Here is a 19,694-nt window from a genome sequence, read left to right as displayed (position 1 = left end):
GAGGCACCCGGTGCTGTACCACTGCTCCTTATCCCAGAGCAGAGAAAGGTCTGGGAGGTAGCTGTGCTGTGGGATAGAAATGTTTAACTATCAGATCTGGAAAGCTGAACTGATTGTGTCGCAGTGTGGCCGGCATTTCACAATGTAAGGTATCAACAGGGCAGGTGATAAATATCTAACGTATTTATATCAGCCACTACAGCTGTCGAGTATCAACATAAATCAAAAGCTTAGAAATTAAGTCAAACCCAGCTCTACCTTTCAGTTTAGCATTTTCCATGACTATTCTGCAGAAATGAACCTATTACCTTCGGCCTTTGCCTTCAGAGGAACAGCTTTCTGAAGGGAGCCTTACTCTGCTGGGAAATGTCCGGGCAGCTCTGGCAAACATTTCCCCTGCGGTCCCAACAGGCAGCCTTATGGGGAGACAGCTGACACGAGTTGTTCCAGCAACTGAGTCACGTTGGAGGTGGCACGCAGGGTGGAGAGCTCCCACAGCAGGAGCCTCAAACAGCCTGAGCCTGACTGCAGGGCTGCAGCAGCGCTAGGGCATCTGTACTCGTTTGGCTGGGCAGGCTGTGCTCAGGGCAAAAACAGTGGTTGTGCAACAGCACAGCAAACATTTCCAGCTGAAACTGCATCGCTTCTGTTCTAATTTGTGGGGAAAAGCCACAACATTTTGCTCAAAAGTGAGTCGACTGTCCTTAAATTGAGCCTGCCAGTAGCACGAAGGCTGGGATGCTGACGGCAGCACCCGGGGTGGCTGTCGTGGTCCCTGCATAACAGCTCGAGCTCAGCCCTGCCCTTGGGAGGAGGTGCAACATTCCCAGCTGGGGAACATCCTCTAGTGCTGCACAGAGCGTCATGGCAAAGCCTCAGGGGGCAATCAGGAAAATTGCCCGTACCTTCCCACATGAGGCACAGCACCTGCTGCTCCTTGAATATCTGCAGGTTCAGAGCCACCACGGCTGTGTCTGGGGCTGGTGATGAAAGGGATGACCCGTCAGCACCCCGCCTGGTGCAGGAGCCAAGGTCCTGCATGGCACAGCATGGCACGGCAAGGCATGGCATGGCACTGCATGGCATGGCACAGCAAGGCACAGGAAGCCACAGCACAGCACAGCATGGCACAGCACAGCACGGCATGGCACAGCAAGACACAGCCCAGCACAGCGTGGCACAGCGCAGCCGCTGCACAGCCGCACTCTGCATGGCTTTTTTTTTCCCAAGCAGCCTTCTGAGGAAACATCTGCTGTGCCCCCACCCTGCACCAGAGCCGAAGATCAAAATAAAGAACTTTTGTCTTTTTATTAAGCATTTTAGTAAACGTGACTATTACATTCATATTATATTTCCCTGTTTTGTACAAACACGTTTAAGTCAGCACTAAGAGGATTACGTTTATGGCACACCAATCTCTGCTCAAATGGGCTGACTAAAGAAACTCTTGTTAAACAGTGTTTTCTCTAATGCCTGTTGCTTTTCTTCCTTGCCTTAGTGCTCAGACATCTATCCAGGCTCCCTAAATCCACCCTCCTCGTAAGCTTTCAGATCAAGACTCTTCCCCCTCCGCCCCCTCCGGATCCTTTAATGCAGCTGAAGATGAACATTAGCGCTTGGTTCAACTGCACTGGAAAGGGAAAGGGCAGATTCATCAAAATCTTTATACCTCCATAGAAAAATGTAGCCTTTTGCCTTTCCTCGACTGAATGCCTTTTCTAGAGGGTATTCATTAGGGGTTCGGTCTGTTTTTGCAGACAGCTCCACAGATGTTGACATTTTTTTTCTTCGCTGGGTTAAGACGCCTTCTATAGGCTTTCATTCTTCATTTGTTACTTCTTTATTATCCAAGAGTGGGGGTTCTTTTTTTTTTTCCCTTTTTTTTTTTTTTTTTTTCCTTTTTCCTTTCTTCCCAAGGAGTTGACTCGGCTCTCTGAAGAGAGCAGTGGTAGCCAGCCTCATTATTATCTCGGGCCCTTTTTCATCACCCCGGCAGGCCGGCCGGGGCCGCGGGGCCATTGTGGCGGAGCAGCAGGTAGCTGTGGCACGGCAGGGTCAGCGCCGCGGCCGTCGCAGTGCCTTTGTGCGCCCGCCTCGTGCTGCTGGCCCCTGGGGACCGCGCTGGGAAAGGTCGGGAGCGCACCGCCGCGCCTACCTGGGCTGCTGAAGTGGCTGGTTGGAGAGGAATCGACGGATGGCCGGGAGGAAAAAATACAAAAATGGGTTTATAAATGAGGAAAAATAATAAAGGGTGGGGGGTGGGCAGAGGGGATGGTGTGCTGGCAGGGCTGGCGGTGGTACTGCTGGGCATGGTGGGTCCCAGTGGTGTCACCATCGCCTGCAAAAAGCAAACTGGGCAGTGCTGCTGTGTGCCAGTGCCTGGCCACAGGGTGCTGGTCAGGGAGCCACGGGCTCAAGGTTGGTGCCTTTGGGCACCAAGCTACCCAGTTTTGCATGGTGAGCTCTGCAAAGACAGCAATTTGGCTCAGCATGGGGCTTGGTGCTCCTTGTGCCCCGCTGCCAAGACCAGCCACACCATGCCTCTCTTGTCACCCTCACCTGCAAACCTGCACCAGCCAAACACTCCATTCCCAGGGCCAGCAAGTATCCCAGTATGTACACCCCAGTCCCCAGAGGAAACGCACTGTGTATCTAGAGATATTTCCCCCAAAAAGATCTTCAGGAGGCACACAGGTATTGGCGAAGGCATCATAACCCAAGTGGCACTTCAGGCCCTGCCGTAAGGGAACCCGGAGGTAACAGCTCCAGCCTATTCACAGATGGGCTCATTGTGTCGCGGTGCCGCCGCTGGCCGTGCATTATCTGGAGGTAAAGAATGGCCCCGCTCAAAGAGCCTGCGGCCCTATTCCCACACCCCCCAGTGACCGGCCCCAGGCTGCCCGGACACACTCCCTCAGCAGGGCCGTGCGGAGGCCGCAGGGATCTTTATCCCGCCACGCAGGAGAGCTCCAGCGTCCTGCTGGCAGAAATTTGTCTGCAAATTTCCCCTCATTGAAGGCAGCGAGGGCCCCACGGGACACAGGCTGAGAGGAGAACTTGATTAGGGCCGGGGCGGGCGGCGCGGGGAGACGGAGGCGGCTGGCAGGGAGCTTCTCCAGCCCCAGCAGCGCGGCTGCCAGTGAGAAGGGAATATTGATGGGACACTTAAACCCCCACTGTCGCGTTCAGCCCTGACCATTATGCTAAAAGCTCCTGGCACGTTCCCTTTCTGTCATCACTTCAGCAGGACGGCTCGCATTATCCTTGCGCATCGTCCCCAGGGATGTGGCACTAAGAGATGCGGGAGCTCAGGCAGGTGCCTCCTCCTGACATCGCTCGTGCTGGAGGACTAAAAGCACGGTGAGACCTGGCCAGGCCTCGCTCCCTGGCACTAAGCACCCCGGGGTTACACTGGATGCCTCCTCCCTCATTTAGGTGACCGGGGGCCTGGTGGCACCAGCAGGATCTCCAGGACAGGGTCTGGCCCTGGCCACCAGCACCTCAGGGCTCTCTCCTGGGGGCTGGACCCCACCTTGAAGGTACCAGTCCCCTGCCCCTCGCAGCAAAACCCCAGCCCCAGTCAGGGACAGCTTTCCTAAATACACCGAGCGATGGCATCCCTTGTTGTGCCTGCTCTTCTCATCCCTGTTGGTTTGTCTCAGCCTTTGTCCCCCCAGCTCACACACACCCCATGGCATTAGCGATGCAGAGGCGCCCGGCCGCAGGGCCCGCAGCTTTCGCACGAACACTGCGAGCGCTGGGGTTTATAACCCAGAAAATCCGGGCTCTAAAGGGCTCTCCCTCGCGGGGGAAGGAGGCGTTCCGCCCTGCCCAGGGCGACTTTTATGCCATTGTGCCTTTTCAGCATTGCATTAAGGCGGCCAAAGAAGGGGGATTTTTAATGGTTCCCCGGGAACAAAGCGGGAACATTCGGCCCAACTTCATTACAGAATCATCTGAAACGCTTGAGGAGCGTTTCCCACTAATTATCATAAATAGCCGAAAAAAATCTTTCACTCCAAAAGCAGGTTCCATCTGCCCCTCTGTGTTTTCTCACCTCCACTTCAAACGGCACGGCAGTGCCCCCGCACAAAGGGGAGACTCCATCTCCGCTCCCCTCTCACACGGGCGCTCTAAAGAAATACAAACAGGCAGCAGATTAACATAACTTGTTTGCACCTTAAACAAATAGGCAGCTTCCGCCCCTCCGGCTCTCCCGCTGCCCCAAGGGAGGATGTGCCGGCCGGTTTGCCTCGCTCACACTCTCATGCCCAAACCCTGCACGGAGCGTGGGCTGGTCCCAGTGCTTGGGCATCCCCTCGCTGCCCCAGCAGCTCAGAGGGCAGCTCAGACTATGGCAGGGGTGTGAGGCCAAGGAGCCTGTGCTGGGGACACTGCACGTGCTGGGTGGGCGCACGAGGTGGGTACGTGGCGAGGGAGCCGCTGCCGCAGCAGGGGCAGGCTCCCAGCACCAGCAGCAGTGGGACTTGCCCACGGGGGCCAGGGTTATTTTGAAATTCCCCCCGTGCAGGTGTTTGTTGCCCCCTTCCTGCCAGCCACAAGAAAGGGCTGTCACACCAGGGGCCCCTTCCTGCCCCCTGGGGTCCCCATGTTTCCACCACGGGGACCGAGGCAGGTGGCAGGGGCAGGGCACTGCACCCACAATGACGGGACAAGGAGACTGCAGGGCCCACATCTCCTCTGCACGGAGCAGGAATGGGGCCAGCGAGGGCTGTGGGGCCCCCAGGCCATGCTGGGGACCTGTGGGTCCAACGCTGCTCAGGGGCATGCAGGGTGTCCGGTCTCTGCTTCAAAATGCTCATCGCCTGAGGTTAGCACGGAGCTCAGGAAGTCACAGAAACGAGGAGGAGGTTTACAGGCCTGCCAGCAGCCCGCAGATGCTGCACGGGGATGCTCAGCACTTTTTTTCCAGTCGGAGAACCAGAGGAATCAAGTGCAAAGAGAGCAGAAAGCAGGAGGAGAGCAAAGGGCGGTGCTGCCGCACTGTGCTACTGCATTGTGCTAAAATGTTTTCTGGGTTCAGAAAAAAAAAATAATAATTAATTGAAGAAAAAATCATCGGGAGCTGCCCAGTGCAGTGGCTGTCCCACTGTGGGATGCCTGGGTTGCCTGCAGCAGGGGATGTGTCGGAGGAAGCCTCTCCTTCCACTGCAGCAAGGTGCAGCCCAGCAGCCACAAGCCCTGCAGGACACGCTGGGCATGGTGCTCGCACAGCATGCCCCGGGGCTGTTCACTGCCACAGCCCTGTCATTGCCACAGCCTGGCCGGGAGCTACCGGGAGCTGCCTGCTGCCTGTGAGCCGGTGGGGCCAGCCCTGTATTTTCCTTGCAAATTGGAAATCAATCACAGCAGGAAATTCCCCCGCTGGGAAGCCCTGGCTGTATTTTACAGCACTCGGAGGTGTTCCAGGAAGGAAGGCAGGGCCCTGGCAGGGCGTTACGTGGCCGGGGAGCTGCAGGGATGCTGGCCATGGGGTGTGCAGCTCAGCAGGGCTGTGACCCTGCTGGACCCATGGATGCAGAGGACAGCTCTGCTCCGCAGAGAGGGAACCAGTGTGTCTGGAGCGAACACGTCCAGCCTGACCCCGGCTTTATTAATAACGAGTAATTAATAGGAGAGCAGACATGCCTTATGTCTCTGAAGACCTTTTAAGATGTGATTATGTTGTGCTAATCTCGCCCCCAAGTACTTCCCTGTTTAGACTGCACCGGGCCATTAAATACCCACCAAACCAAAGGAGCCCCCCCCCCAGTCCCACAGGAGGTGCTCAGGGTCTGCTCCCCGGCAGCCGGCCCCGCTTTCAAACCCTCTAAATCAAGCACGAAGCCGAGCCCATATGGGCTGCCAGGAAAAACACTCCCTTCCCCTCACCTGCGTCTCATTACCCGCAGTGCCAGGCTCTGGGGCCGCTCGCCGCAGCCCATGCAGATGTGCTGCCCCCGCTCACCTCCCCTATTTCACAGCCGTCATCGGGACTGTGCAGAGCAGCCCGTGACACTGCACAGGCTTAGCAGAGGTGTGTGTGCAGGTCCCCAGTGTGCAGCCACTTGCACGTACCCTAATGCAAAGCACCGTTTCCCCTCCCTTGCTCTTGCATGATGTCCGCAAGAAGTGTCTGGTCCTGGCTGCCTGCTGCCTTCCAAGCCCACAGGGTCCGGCTCCTTGGGCTTGTGCTGGTGGCAGTGGCAGGGAAGGTGTTTCTGTGCCCGGCAGGAGGTAACAGCCAGCCCCCAGGCCAGGTCTGCAAGGGGAAGGCTCGTTACATGGAGCAACACGCTGGTGAATGGCCCACGTCGGGGACAGGTTCAGAGGCAGCCTCTCCATGTGAGCAAAGTGTCTGGCTGCGCTCAGATGTCACCTTTCCAGGGGACAGAGCAGGCAGCACCCTACAGAGGTTCTGGGGATGCAAGATTTAGAAATTTCATCTCTGTTTTGTCACTGGGTCACAGCGTGCGACCTGCTCCCACCCTGGTCTCTGACCGCCGGCACCGCCTGGGGACCACGCACTGCAGCAGGAGGCAGAAAATCCCCGCTGGAGGTGACGGCGAGGGCAGCCCTGGGGTGAAAACACTCCTCTGGCCAGCCTTCAGAGCGTGGCAGAGCCACAGGGAAGGCTTTAATATCAGCAGAGAGGAAGCTGAGATTGAGGGGACAGGAGGCAGGAGCGTTGCGGTGGCCGTAGCGGTGCCGGCACGTCCTGGGGTGCCAGGCTGGGAGGCGGCCAGGGCTGGGCACGGTGCCCCCACACCTCGGTGTGGTGCCCCACGGCCACTGCTCGCCCTTCCGCCCCCCGTGGCCCCGCGTGGCCGTGGGCAGGCTGTGGCAGCCACCGCCTGTGTCGGGATGCCACCTAGTGTCGCTCGGCAGAAGGTCCCATCCAGCAGCGCCGTTGTGCAGGCTCCCCAGGCTCACAGCATCTCCGGGAGCCACCTGGGAGGCACCCCAAAACCACTTGGGTCCTGCGACACCCACCCCTGGGGGACAGCACCCCACTGATACCTCTCCACAGCCCGGCGTGGGCGCATGGTGGCCATCACTCGGACGCTCAGCAGCCTCACTGGTGGCACGGGGGGACCACGGCCACGGGTGGCGTGGTGGAGGAGGAGGATGAGCTTCACCCCCAGCAGCATGGCCCCCACCTGCAGCGCCAGCACAGCCAGCCCCAGGGCGAGGGAGACGCGGCAGTGCCGCGGGCTGGGCCACAGGGAGAAGGTGCTGGGGTGGTGCCCACCAGGGGATGTGGGTGAGGAGGATGGCTGGGGGCTCGTGTGGCCTCGCAGGGGGGGTACAGGAGGTGCTGGCCTCACCGTGGGTGCCAGAAGAGCAGGAGGCACTTGTCTGGTGGGAGCTGCCCGTGGGGTGGTTGGCATCAGTGGGGTGGCAGGAGCCTGAGTGGACAGAGCAAGATCTGGGCTACTGGACTCGGGAGGCTGTAGGGCAAGAGCTGCTGGAGTTGAGCAGAGGCTGGAGGCCTCCTGTGGCACAGCTGGTGATGGGGTGGTGATGGAAGCCTTGGGTAGCAGAGCTGATGGTGGGATGGTGATGGAGGTCTTAGGGAGCACAGTTGGTGATGGGTTGGTGATGGAGGTCTTGGGAAGCACAGTTGGTGCTGGAGTGGTGATGGAGGCCTCAGGCAGCCCGGCTGGTGATGGGGTCACGATGGAGGTCCTGGGTAGCACAGTTGTTGGTGGGGCACTGCTGGACGTTTTGGGTAGCACGGTTGGTGGCGGGGTGGTGATGGAGGTCCTGGGTAGTATGGTTGGTGATGAGGTTGTGATGGAGGCCTCAGGCAGAACGGTTGGTGATGAGGTCGTGATGGAGGTCTCAGGAAGCACAGGGGGTGATGGGGTGGTGATGGAGGCTTCCTGTGCCACAGCTGATGACGGGGTGATGATGGAGGCTTTAGACATCATGGCTGGTGATGGAGCAGTGCGGAAGGCCTCAGCTGGTACGGTTGGCAACATGGAGGAGGTGGCCGTAGGTAATGGCATGGCTGGCAGTGCCGTGACAGGAAACGTCACCGATGGCAGCGGGGTCTGTGCTGCAGTGGGAGAGGCTCCGGGTGACAGCAAGGCTGACATCCTTTGTGATGATGCGGAGGTGAATGGCAGAGATGGGGAGAAAGAAACTGAAGGAGGCAAAGTGGCTGGACAAATTAACTGGTCGTCCCTCAGGGATGCCACCGCCTGCCCTGCCAGGTGGGGTGGAGTCTTACATGACACTTGGGCGGACAATTTTACCTTCTCGCTGTTCTCCTGGATCCAGCCGTGCAGGTAACAGAGGCTGCAGTCACACCTCCACGGGTTCCCGCTCAGATACACCGAGCTCAGCCTCTTCAGCGGGTCCAGGAGTCCCTGGGGGACACTCTTTAGCTGGTTCTTTCGAAGGTTGAGGGTTTTCAGATTTGGGAGAGGAGCAAAGACCTTGTCATCAAGAGCAGAGAGCTGATTTGTGTCCAGCTGGAGGTCTGAGAGCTTGCTGAGCCCCGTGAAGACTCCTCTCGGCAGGGCTGACAGCTGGTTGTGGGACAAGATGAGTTTGCCCAGAGACGTGAGATTGACGAAGATGCCATCTGGAAGTGTGACCAAGCTGTTCCTGCCCAAGTCCAGCTCCCACAGGTGTGGCATGCTGTCAAAAAGGCAGCAGGGGAGCTCTGTAATGTGATTTGAACCCAGAGTCAGCAGCTTCAGTTTATTTAATCCAAAAAAGCCCTGGGGTGGGAGAACCCCGATGAGGTTGTTGTCCAAGAGGAGTTTCTCCAGGTGGGCCAGGCTCCTCAGAAGTGTGGGTGGCAGCGTCCTGAGCCTGTTCCTCTGGAGGCTGAGCTCCAGCAGCCCCTGCTGGGCATCCAGCAGCCCCTCCGGGAGGTCCTGCAACTCATTCTCGTACAGCCGCAGGACTTGCAGGTGGGGGAGTTTGCTGAAGACATCTCCAGGCAGAGCCGTGATCTTGTTCCTAGCCAGGTCCAAGAAAGTTAGATTGGCAAGGGAATCAAAGATACCTTCTGGAAGAGACGAGATGGCGTTGATGTGCAGGGAGAGCTCCCCCAGGTGCTCCAGCCCTTCAAAGAGCCCTTTGGGGATGTGGCTGATGTGGCTGTCCCTCAGCTCCAGTCTCTGCAAGCTTGGGAGGTTCTGGAAAGTGCCCGTGGCCAATTCTTCTAGTGAGGCACCAGAGATCTCCAAATCCCTCAGTTTCTCCAAACCATCAAAGGCTCCAGGTTCAACCACCTTGATCTTATTGCCAATAAACAAAATCTTGGTCAGGCTGGGCATGTACCTGAAGGCACCTTTCCTTACAGCAGTAACGCTGGTTTGCACAAAGACCATCTCAGAAATGAAGGGCTTTGCGATCTTGGGGATCTCTTTGACATCGTTTTTTGTCCCTCTATAGACCTCCTGGTAGTCCTTGGGCATTTCATACGGATCTGCACTCGGGGTTTGGTCTTGGCATTTATGGGGGTGGAAGAAGAGGAAGAAAATGAAAAGGAAATGCTGGTACATCGTCCTGAAAAAGGGTTTCAGAAGTCAGATTTGAAGAACAATAAGACCTGCAACCACAGCTCTCAGAACCATCCTATTCCTGTTTGGGCTGTAGGCTCAGATGTGTCCCGGTGAAGCTGCTGCCCCTTAGTGCTGCCCCAGCAGCACCAGGACTCAGCAGGGCCACAGCTCGCTCACACATCACCAGCACCAACCAGCAACCTGCTTGCTGGCAGCAAACCTGAGATCAGACACGGTCCCAGCAGCCAGAAGACCAGATGACCTTGTGTACACAGCATTTGCCAAAACAAAATTTAGCCTGTGGAGCAGCTGGCATCCCCACAGAATGTAACTTTGGAAAATCTCTCATTACTGTACCTTTAAAAAAGGAGCCAAGCCCTAGCACAGCTGTGAAGCACCAGTCCCTCTCCATGAAGCAGGACACATCCTCCCTCATCTGTCATGATGGCACGAAGCTCACGGGAGGGCTGCCTCGGGTCCCCAGGAGCAGAGACCCTGAAGCAATGATGCCTGGTGCACCCTCTGCCTTCCTCCTCACCCTGCCTCGCTGCAGTTCCCTGGATTTGCTCTGGCCACCCAGCTCAGACAGCTCCATGGAGCACACTGCGCTGGGTGGGCTCCCTGTCGGTGCTTCTCTCAGTTCCGAAGGGTTACCTAAAACTTTACTTTAAATGCCTCCTTTTCAGGACCCCTGCTAATCACATTATACTTTGGCATTAGTTATGCAGCTTTGTCAGACAGAAATGGTTGGCTTGTAAGCAGCAACCAAGTTTAGGACCAGGCTCACTAGAAGACTTGGAGATGTCCGCAGATTCCCTGTTTAAAACCCAGCATTTAGGGCCCTGACTGGCAGCTCGGAGCTGAGCTCACTGGCTCACATCCAACAGTAGCAAAAAAAAAGAAAGAGCCATGGGCTGCTTCTCAGGCATCCATCAAAACTAGCCACGGCAAAAGCTACAGCCAGGAGGCTAAATTTGCTTTGAAAAGACCTAGATATTTTCTGAAAAGTGTCGAGAGGTCGGCAAAGCCAGGAGGCTGCAAGCCGTTGGGTTTGGACAGAAAGGGAGCCCCCATGGGGGCTCCCCCACACCCTGGTTCCCTGCACACCCTGGCTGTGATGTCCCTGCCTGTCCCTCTCCCCAGCAGCAAGGACACAGACCAGCAGCTCCCCAGAACCACCCTCCTGGCACACTTTGAAGCATTTCGCACCACCGACTTGCCTGAGCGCTCGGGAACGCGTCCAGCCGCTGGAGCGCTGCACTGTGCTGTGCCAGGCAGGGGACGAGGGGTCCCATCACCTGGGGAGCTTTATCCACCGCCCAGGCACGGGGCTTGGCTTTGCAGGGCTGCTGGAGGAGATAAGCACACATCACGGAGCCATGGGGAGCAGTCCCACGCACCCCAGTAGAGGACGCAGGCACACGCTCCCAGGTGTTATCTGCTGGCACCACACGGCTGCTCACATCCAGGGAAGCCCAAAGATCTTCAGGCCAGCCTGTTTTTCCTTCCTCGAGAAGAGGCTTACATGGCTGAAAGGTGCTGCTGTGAAGCTGCTTGCTCACGTTGATAATGGTGATGACTTCTGTGGCCCTGCTGGACAGACACACAGCCCCATCCTGGCGGCTGGCCGTGAGGCTGTGGCTGGCCGTGAGGCTCACCTCTGTTGGGCACCAGCCAGGGACCCTGCTGAGCACACTGTGCTGATGGAGCAGGCTGGGAGAACACAAAACTCCCCCCTGGTGCCTCCTCTCCCTCTGGGCAGCGGTGGGGCTGAGTTGGTGGGGAGAGGCAGCAACGCAGCGCGACCCCGAGGGGCACCCCATGCGCCCCGTGGCTGCGGGCAGGCCGGGCAGGACGGCACGGGGGAGGGCGGCCGGGCTGTGGCAGGGCCCCCCCGGCTCTCCCCGTCCCGGGACACCCCCAGTCCCGCCGGCCACCAGATGGAGCAGCAGCACCGCGCAGCACAGCCCCGGCCGCAGCGCCGTCGGGGAGAAGGGTTCAGCTGGCTGGGCGCGCACCCACGCGTGTGCGCACACACGCACACTCACACACACACACACACGCACACTTACTCCGCTAGGGCAGGGCAGGATGCTTCCCTTAGGCACCCATCTCCGCGGGGTGCCAAGCCCTGAGGGCAGCACCCAGCGAGCAGCACCCCAGGGACCCGCGCCCCTCGCAACTTGGCCCAGGGCCTCCAGCCACAGCGCTGCGGGGTCACAGCCGCCTTCCCCTGCAAGACAGACGGCGCCTTCCCCCTCTGCAGCTCAGGAGCAGGCTGCACAGAAAGGATATGTACACTTTAATAATATTTGAAACACACAGGAACGCACGGCTGGGTGAAGGGGCACCACGAGTCCAGCTCCTGCACAGAGCATGGTGACAGTGACCATGGCAGGGACATCAATGCAGGACATGGGGCATCGCTTCTCAGGCTGATTTCGGTGTGGCCGCTGCACCAGCAGGATGACCACAAGGAGCAGCAGCACATGCCCAAGTCCTAGGGTGTAGCAGGGAGCCCAGGTGGGGTGGTCACCTCCGGGCCCTGCGCTGTGACAAGGACGCTGACCTGCAGCGTGCCGCAGGGGGAGCGCAGCACCCAGGCACCCCGGTACTCGGTCCCTGGCCCCGCCGCCTGGCTGGGAGGAGGAGGAGGGAGGCGAAGGCTGAGCCGCTGGCAGCTCGTGGCATTGCAGGACACATGCAGGGTGCCCTCAGGGTTGCTGTAGGTGCACTGCCCTGGTGCATCCTCCCTGGGCACCACGTCCCGGCCCTCATCTTTGGCACACGCCAGCTGCCTGTGGGTCACCTCCAGCAGGGGCTGGCCCTTGAGGGCGGCTGGGCTGGCGCAGAAGCCTTGCACATGGAGGAGGGGGTCAGCAAAGACCTGGAGCCAGCCCAGGAGGTAGGCGAGGCGGCAGTCGCACGCCCAGGGGTTGTCCTCCAGCCCCACGCGCACCAGCTCCTCGTTGGCATCAAAGAAGCCCGCGGGCAGGCGGGGCAGGCGGTTGTGCTCCAGCCCCAGCGTGGCCAGGCTGGGCAGCCCGTCCAGCAGCCCCGGCGGCAGGCTGGAGAGGTTGTTGTGGCCGAGCTGCAGCGTTGTCAGCCCCACCAACCCCTGGAAAGCCTCGGCGGTGAGGCGAGCCAGGGCGTTGTGCGAGAGCACCAGGCTCTGTGCCACAAAGAGGTTGGCGAAGACGCCCGGGGGCAGCGCCTGCAGCTGGTTGCGGGCCAGCGAGAGGTGCAGGAGGCCCGGGGTGCCCTGGAAGAGGGTGGCGGGCAGGGCGGCCAGCTGGTTGCCCTCCAGGCTGAGGAAGGTGAGGTTGGAGAGGCCGGCGAAGGCGTCAGGGCGCAGGCTGCCCAGGGCGTTGTGCTGCAGCTGCAGCCGCCGCAGCGCGCCCAGCCCCGCGAAGGCCCCAGCGGGCAGCTCGGCCAGCTGGTTGCCGTCGAGGTGGAGCTCACCCAGCCGGGAAAGTGTCCCAAAAGCACCGGGCGAGAGCCGTGCCAGCATGTTGTCGCTCAGCTTCAGGACGCGGAGGGCAGCCAGCGGGGCCAGCAGCCCATCGGGCAGCTCGGTCAGCACGTTCTGCGAGAGGTCCAGGGCCTGCAGGCGGCGGAGCGGGCGGAAGATGGCAGGGGGCAGCTCATCGATCTTGTTCCCCCGCAGGCGCAGGTCCTGCAGGCGGCAGACGGAGGAGAAAAGCCCCGGCTGCAGGGAGTGGATGGCGTTGGAGCTCAGGGAGAGCGTGGTGAGGCTGGGCAGCCCCGCCAGCAGCTCCGGGCTGACGGCCGGCAGCGGGTTGCCCGAGATCTCCAGCTCGGCCAGGCTGGGCAGCCCCCAGAAGGCGCCCGCCTCCAGCTCCTCGATGTGGTTGTTGAGGAAGACCAGCTTGGTGAGCGTGGTGCTGGGGCCCAGGGCCCCGCTCCCGATGCTGCTCAGGGCTGTCTCCACGAAGAAGAGCTGGGTGGCGTTCCCCGGCAGGCCCGCCGGGATCTCCCTCATCTTCTCCTCCGAGCAGAAGACCTTGGAGGTGTCGTAGCACTGGCAGGGCGGGGGGCAGGGAGGGGGCAGCCCCCCCACCAGCAGGGACCCCAGCCCCAGCACCACGTAGACCATCACCCTGCGCTGGAGGAGGAAACCAGCATCAGCTGCTGCGGATGCTGCAGGGCCACCAGGCTCACCTGCGCTCAGCCACGCACCAAGGGGGCTCTGCTGGTTGTGGTTTTACATTTTACTGGTTGTATTTTTATACAACCAGTTGTTATTTTATAATTGCCCATTGAAAACGTCCTTCTGGCAGGAACGTTTCAGAGCCAGAGCTTCTGCTAAAGGAGGGAGGGTACGTGAACAAGCAGGGGCTGAGCAGAAACACCGGGACCACCACCAGCTCCCCCGTGCCTGGGACATGTGCTGCTGCTGCCCAGTGATGGGGGACAGTGCCCATCCCGCTGTGACACCCACCCGGGGACATCCCGTGCCAGGGGGTGTGTTGGACTTAGAGCCGTGCCCTGGAGCACTGTCGGGTCTGGCCTCTCCCTCTCTCCACCTGACTTGTTTCCAGCACTTCCCACCCTCCCCAGGCCCCCAACAAACCCGTCCCAAACCCCCTGAGCCCTGACACTTACCGTGAGCGGCATCGTGGAGACCACCACCACGGGGACCACCACCGTGGGGACTGCCGAGCCCGCAGCGAGGAGCGAGCCCCGCCGAGAAGGGAAGATGTTTTGTGGGGCGGATGTGGAGGCAGCTGACAGTGTTCCTGCTGGGGCGGAGCTGCCCCTTTCTGCTTATCGGCAACAACAACCCGTGTCCTTGGAGCGCTTCAAAAAACAGCCTGGCCCAGGGGACCGGAGGTGAACGCACGCAGGGCACGGGCTGGTGGCCACGAGTGTGTCCTGGCAAGGAAGTGGGGCCGTGGCCCTGGATGTGCCCCGTGGCTCTGCCAAGGCCCTGCTGCCATCGGTGGCACTGTTCCCACACCAAGCTCAGTGTCAGCTTGCTGCAGCCCCACGACCTCCACCCGGTGCATCCAGGCAGTGGTGGGGTGGCCAGAGGGACCCGTGGACCAGCTGGACTCCAGCTGAGCTCCCCAGGAGAGGCAACCTGCCTGGAGGAGCAGTGCACGACCCCGTGAGGGATGCCCTGCAAGGGCAAGGGTTGGAATGGGCTGGGATCAGACCCAGGACGTGGAAGGACCCCTGGGGAAGGAGGAGGGACACTTACATGCATTCAGCTGGTGATGTATGGAGAAGCTCAGCACAAACCCTCAGAGCCCTGCTGTGAGGACAGGGCTGCACAGGAGGCAGTCAGCAGCTCTGGCTCCATCAGGGAACTCGTTGAGGTCTCAGCTTGCTCTCCAAAAGCCATCCTGCTGCCGTCAGACAGCCAAGCCCTCCCTTGCCCCAGGCCAGCCTGGGCTTTGCAGCCACAACCTCTGGCCCTCTCCCACCCCCAGCAGCCTCACCATGAAGAAATCACTTTGGAGAGGCAGCAAAGCAAAGCTCCTGTCCCTGCTGGGTTATTCCAAGGACGCCACTCGCCGCAGAGGAGCAAACAAAGAACTCTTGGCACTGGAGATGGACAACCGTGCTTTAATGGGAGATCACAGAGCAGTACCAAACAGCCCCAAGGCACAGTCCCACGTTTCTAGCCATCGTGCAGGTCCCAGCCCGAAGAAGCATCCCATCACACGCACAAGCACGGGTCTGCCTGTGCCACCACTGCCTCACAGAGCTCCGTGGGCAGCCCACACAACGGGGTTCACACCCACTGCGACCCTTGTCCTGTAGCACCATTCCCGTGCAGCCCAGTGCCGCACGTGCTGCCCCGTACCCTGTGCTCTGGCACCACTCAGGCACGAAGCAGGGGCACCGCGGGGTGGGAGCAGGGAGAGGAGAGGCTGCAGCTTTGCCGGGCAGGGATGCAGGAGGGCTGGGGGCTGCAGTGCTCGGGACACGCAGGCAGCCCCGCAGCGCTGCAGGCAGGGGAAGCACAAGCATGTGGGGCCGAGAGGCCACCCGAGGCAGGGCAGGGCAGGGCAGGGCAGGGCGCTGCTCTGGCCGTGCTGCCTGCAGGCAGGGCGGGCGGCGTGGACGCGACCAAGTCACCCGGCTGTGCCGCCGTGGAGGCACAGAGCCTGCCTGGGCTGGGGGCCAAGCAGAGGCTGCCTGGGCCCTTTGAGCTACAAACGCACGCAGCCTTCCTCGGGGTGAAGGCGTGCGCCCAGCTCCCAGCCCTGGGTGCTGGCTTCATGCCTGTGTGCCCCAGCACGGGCAGAGGCTGCAGGCGTGAGGGGACAAGGGGACAACAGGCAGTGTGGGGCAAGCGGCAGGCGTCGCTCCAGGGGATGATGTGAGGTGAAGGAGGAGAGGTCCCAGTGCTCCTCCCTGCTCTGCTCCGGGCAGCCCCTGTTTGTAGCGTGGTCCCCAGCGCCCTGGCTCCTGGCCCTCAGGAAGGGAGCGAGCACAGGGGCTGCGCAGGAGGCAGGAGGGGCTGGGGACAGCGCAGCCACGGGGACACCGGCAGGTGACACCCTGCTGCAGGGCAGGGACACGGCAAAGCAGAGCAGCAGAGGGAGACAGGCACGCGGGGCGATGCTGGCCCATCCAGCTCTCAGGTCCCTTGTCCCCGCGGGGAGGGGACACCCCCCCAGCACCGCTCCCCCCAGGGTCTGCTGGGGGCTCAGGCTTCATTGGGCGCCTTCATCCTCATCAGCACCACGTGGCTCTTCTTCCTACAGCTGTAAGCCACCAGTGCCACCAGAGCGCAGAGCAGGGCCACGCACACCAGCACGATGACGGCCACCACCACCCCGCTCTGCAGGCGGGTCAGCCCCCAGCGCCCCCCTCCTTCCTCCTCCTCTTCCTCCTCCTCCTCCTCCTGGGGCCTGGGGGTAACCAGCAGTGGCTCCGTGGAGGAACTCGCCTCGGTGCCCCCCGGCGATGTCCCCTTGGAGGGGAGGGCAGGGAGCGGAGTGCCGGCGGTGGGGCCGGGCGGGGTGGCCGGGAGCTGGTCCTGCCGCAGCTCAGCGATGGGTGCTCCCCGCAGGGGGGGCGGCTGGGCGCAGAGCGGGGGGGTCTCACCCACCTTCTGGGGGTTGACCTCCAGCCAGGCACGCAGGGGCAGGATGCCCTGGTCGCAGCGCCACGAGTTGTTGTGCAGCTTCACCTCCCGCAGGGCCGCCAGCGGGGAGAAGATGCCGGCGGGGAGGTTCTCCAGGGCGTTGGCGTGCAGCTGGAGGTGCCGCAGCCCCGGGGTGGCGGCGAAGAGGCCCCGGGGCAGCGTCTGCAGCCGGTTGTTCTGCAGGGAGATGTTCTGCAGCTTGGGCAGCCCCCCCAGCGCCTCGGCGTCCAGGCGGCGCAGGGCGTTGGAGTGCAGCGACAGCTCCAGGAGCTCGCCCAGGCCCCGGAAAGCCCCCGGGGCCAGCGTGCGGAGCTGGTTCTTGCTCAGGACCAGGAGCTGCAGCTGGGTGAGGTTGCTGAAGACGGCGGCGGGGAGGGTGGCGAGCTCATTCTCGTAGAGCCACAGCTCCCTCAGGTTGGGCATGGGGCCGAAGGCCGCCGGGGAGATGTCGCGCAGGCGGTTGACATGCAGGGTGATTTTGGAGAGGGCGCGCAGGGGCAGGAAGATGCCGCCAGGCAGGGCGGTGAGGAGGTTGTTGGAGAGGTAGAGCTTCTGAAGGTTCCCGTTGTGCACGAAGAGCTCCGGGGACAGCGTCTCCAGCTGGTTCTGGTGCAGCCCCAGCTCCTGCAGCTCGGGCAGCCCATCGAAGGCGCCCGCCGGGATCTGCCGGAGCCGGTTCTCGTAGAGCCGCAGCACCTGCAGCCGCGGCAGCCGCTCGAAGGCTTGGGGGGGCAGGCGGTCGATGTTGTTCCGGGCCAGGTTGAGCTTGGTGAGGCTGGCGAGCTGGTCGAACACCCCCTCCGTCAGCTCGTGCAGGTTGTTCCCGTGCAGCTGCAGCTCCTTCAGGTTGCTCAGGTGGGCGAAGTGCGAGGGCTCCACGCGCAGCAGCTGGTTGCTGGAGAGCAGCAGCGATTCCAGCTTACCCAGGGGCTGGAAGACCTGCACCGGGAGCTCCTGCAGCTTGTTGCTGGCCAGGCTGAGGTAGCGCAGGTCGGGCAGGTGCCGGAAGGCCCCGGGGCTGACGCGCGACAGGTCGTTCTTCTCGATGCGCAGCCCGATCAGCAGGGAGGCGTTGCCGAAGGACGCCTCGCCCAGCTCGGTGATGCGCGTGTTGATGATCTGCAGGGTCATGGCGTTGGCAGGGATGGGGCTGGGGACGGTGGTGATGCCGGCGCCGGAGCACTCCACCTGGGCGGTGCGGACGCACTGGCACTGCTCTGGGCACTGCCCGCGGGCGAGCTGGAAGCCCACCAGCAGCAGCAGCAGCCGCCAGCCTCCCTGCTCCATGGGGCCTGCGGCAAAAACAGAGGAGGAGGCTCAGCACAGCGCTTTCCCAGCCCCGCCAGGGACGGGTGCTGCCTCCCCCTGTGAAGCGGGGCTGGCCGCACGCCTCCCAGCACGGCTGGGGACAGGCAGGGCAGAGCCAGGGCTGCGGCGCCGCGCTGCCACACCACAGCTATTAGTGGCATCCTTGGCGTCCCCCGCGCCCACTCTCCCAGCAGCAGCAGGAGTGTGGTTTCCTGTTTTGCAGCGAGCACGGTGAGCTGGTCCCAGCAGCACAGCCCCGAGCAGCGGGGAGCCCCCAGCCAGCGGGTACCAGCCTCAGCTGGGATGGGTTGGAAGGGGCCTTAAGGATCATCCAACTCCAGTCCCCTGCCGTGGGCAGGTCCCTGAGCACAGACATCATCTCGCAATGCCCCAGGGGCACCTTCCCCAACCTGGGGGCTTTGTGTGGAGTAGGGCAGCAGCCTGGTGCCCGGCTGGCAGCTCCCGGTGGCACAAGGCAGGAGGAAACCCATTGCTCCCCCAGGCATGGAGCAGGGCTTGGCCAGGCAGGTCTGGGAGCGCAAAGCGCCGGGGAAGCGCCTGATGCTGCAGGGGAGGGAGGAGCCCTCGGAAAGCCAGCACAGCTTGTGTCTCACATATGGAAACAATATGAATCCCAGAACAGTTTTGTTTATGGCAAGCCCTTTATAAACTCCACCAAGCGCTTTGCACATCAAAAGCCCTGCTCATGTCACTCCCTGTTAAGCGAGCGTACAGAGCATCCAAGCTGGAGCACGGTTCAGGAAAGACAGCTGTAAACAATTTATCTCCCTTTCTCTTTTTAGGGACAAAAACTTCCAGACCGAGGAGATGAATATCTAGCCCCTCAGCATCCAGGTGGCTCTAACCGCAGGGCCCCTAAATTTTGATCCTGCCCCCGCTCCATGTTCTTTACAGGTTATTATTTAACATACTTTGCCTCTGTAACTATATCAGCTCCCACAATGCCTAAGCAGACTCAGTTTGTTGGAGAACCCCTCACAAGACAAATGTCTCCATCTAATCCAAAGGTGCTCAGCATGCACATTGCTCTGCCACGCTCCCACCCCTCAGAGCTGCCCCGGGGGTCTGCGGGCCCAGGGTGATGCTGGCGGGGCCAGCAGCAGAGAGGAGACTTACCCGAGTGTCCTGCAGCCGCGAGCGCCGACCGAGCACAGCTCCGTGCTGGCAGGAGAGCCGAGTGTGGTTCACGCTTCCCCTCCCAGTATATAACCCGTCCAAATCAATGAATCAGCACAGGGGCAGCGGCGGGGTTACGGAAATCGCTGCAGCAGAGCCGTTTCCAACTCGCGTTTCCTCAGCAAACAGAGCAATTGTCTTGAAGACTGAGATGCTGGTTTCTCACTCATGATCTCACTCACTCACGCCTGAAGAGCAGCAGCCGGCCCCAGGAACATGCTGCACACGGCAGCTGGTGCCCGGGGTGCAGCTCGGCCCTGAGGAGCCCCCAGGACACAACCAGGGGCTGTGACCCACAGAGGCAGGTCCCCTGGGCACCATCCTGCCCCTCGCTGTCACACAGTCACCAGGGCTCCTCCACGGCATCACCTCGGTGCCTGCACAGTGCTTTCTTCATTTGCTATGGCCCCCGTGAGCTTCAGGACCCACGGCCATGCTGGGGCCACCCCGCAGCAGCACACAGCAGAAGAAACTGGGATGTGCTGCAGGGCTCCCTGCAGCTCCCGAGGTGCCCCCGCATCATCCATCCATGAGGTCACATC

The 19,694-nt window shown here is 61.2% G+C and overlaps 3 protein-coding genes across 3 annotated transcripts; all 3 read right to left on the bottom strand.

Annotated features, from left to right (window-relative positions):
* Positions 1-6,929: 6,929 nt before the first annotated feature.
* LOC311212638 (uncharacterized protein) lies at positions 6,930-9,524 on the bottom strand (the record flags this gene model as incomplete). The annotated part of the gene is made up of 1 exon (XM_084292137.1): positions 6,930-9,524. The coding sequence occupies one exon, from the start codon at positions 9,522-9,524 to the stop codon at positions 6,930-6,932; it is 2,595 nt and encodes an 864-aa protein (XP_084148263.1).
* A 2,500-nt stretch (positions 9,525-12,024) lies between these two features.
* Positions 12,025-14,273, bottom strand: LOC311212636 (uncharacterized protein; the record flags this gene model as incomplete). The annotated part of the gene is made up of 2 exons (XM_084292132.1): positions 14,151-14,273; positions 12,025-13,650 (listed from the first exon to the last, which is right to left on the bottom strand). Exons 1-2 carry the CDS (start codon positions 14,160-14,162, stop codon positions 12,025-12,027), a joined length of 1,638 nt encoding a protein of 545 aa, XP_084148258.1. The 5' UTR covers positions 14,163-14,273.
* A 1,695-nt stretch (positions 14,274-15,968) lies between these two features.
* On the bottom strand, positions 15,969-19,189 carry LOC311212675 (uncharacterized protein). The gene is made up of 2 exons (XM_084292191.1): positions 19,093-19,189; positions 15,969-17,939 (listed from the first exon to the last, which is right to left on the bottom strand). The coding sequence occupies exon 2, from the start codon at positions 17,932-17,934 to the stop codon at positions 16,207-16,209; it is 1,728 nt and encodes a 575-aa protein (XP_084148317.1). The 5' UTR covers positions 17,935-17,939; positions 19,093-19,189; the 3' UTR covers positions 15,969-16,206.
* Positions 19,190-19,694: the final 505 nt, after the last annotated feature.

Source organism: Netta rufina (genome assembly GCF_964035555.1).
Source record: "Netta rufina genome assembly, chromosome: 9".
Lineage (NCBI taxonomy): Eukaryota > Metazoa > Chordata > Aves > Anseriformes > Anatidae > Netta > Netta rufina.
Note: the sequence above shows the minus strand (reverse complement) of the source record. Positions and strands in the feature narration are given on the sequence as shown.

Coding starts and splice junctions, on each gene's coding strand:
- LOC311212675 (XM_084292191.1), bottom strand. CDS start 17,934: ATGGAGCAGGGAGGCTGGCGGCTGCTGCTGCTGCTGGTGGGCTTCCAG.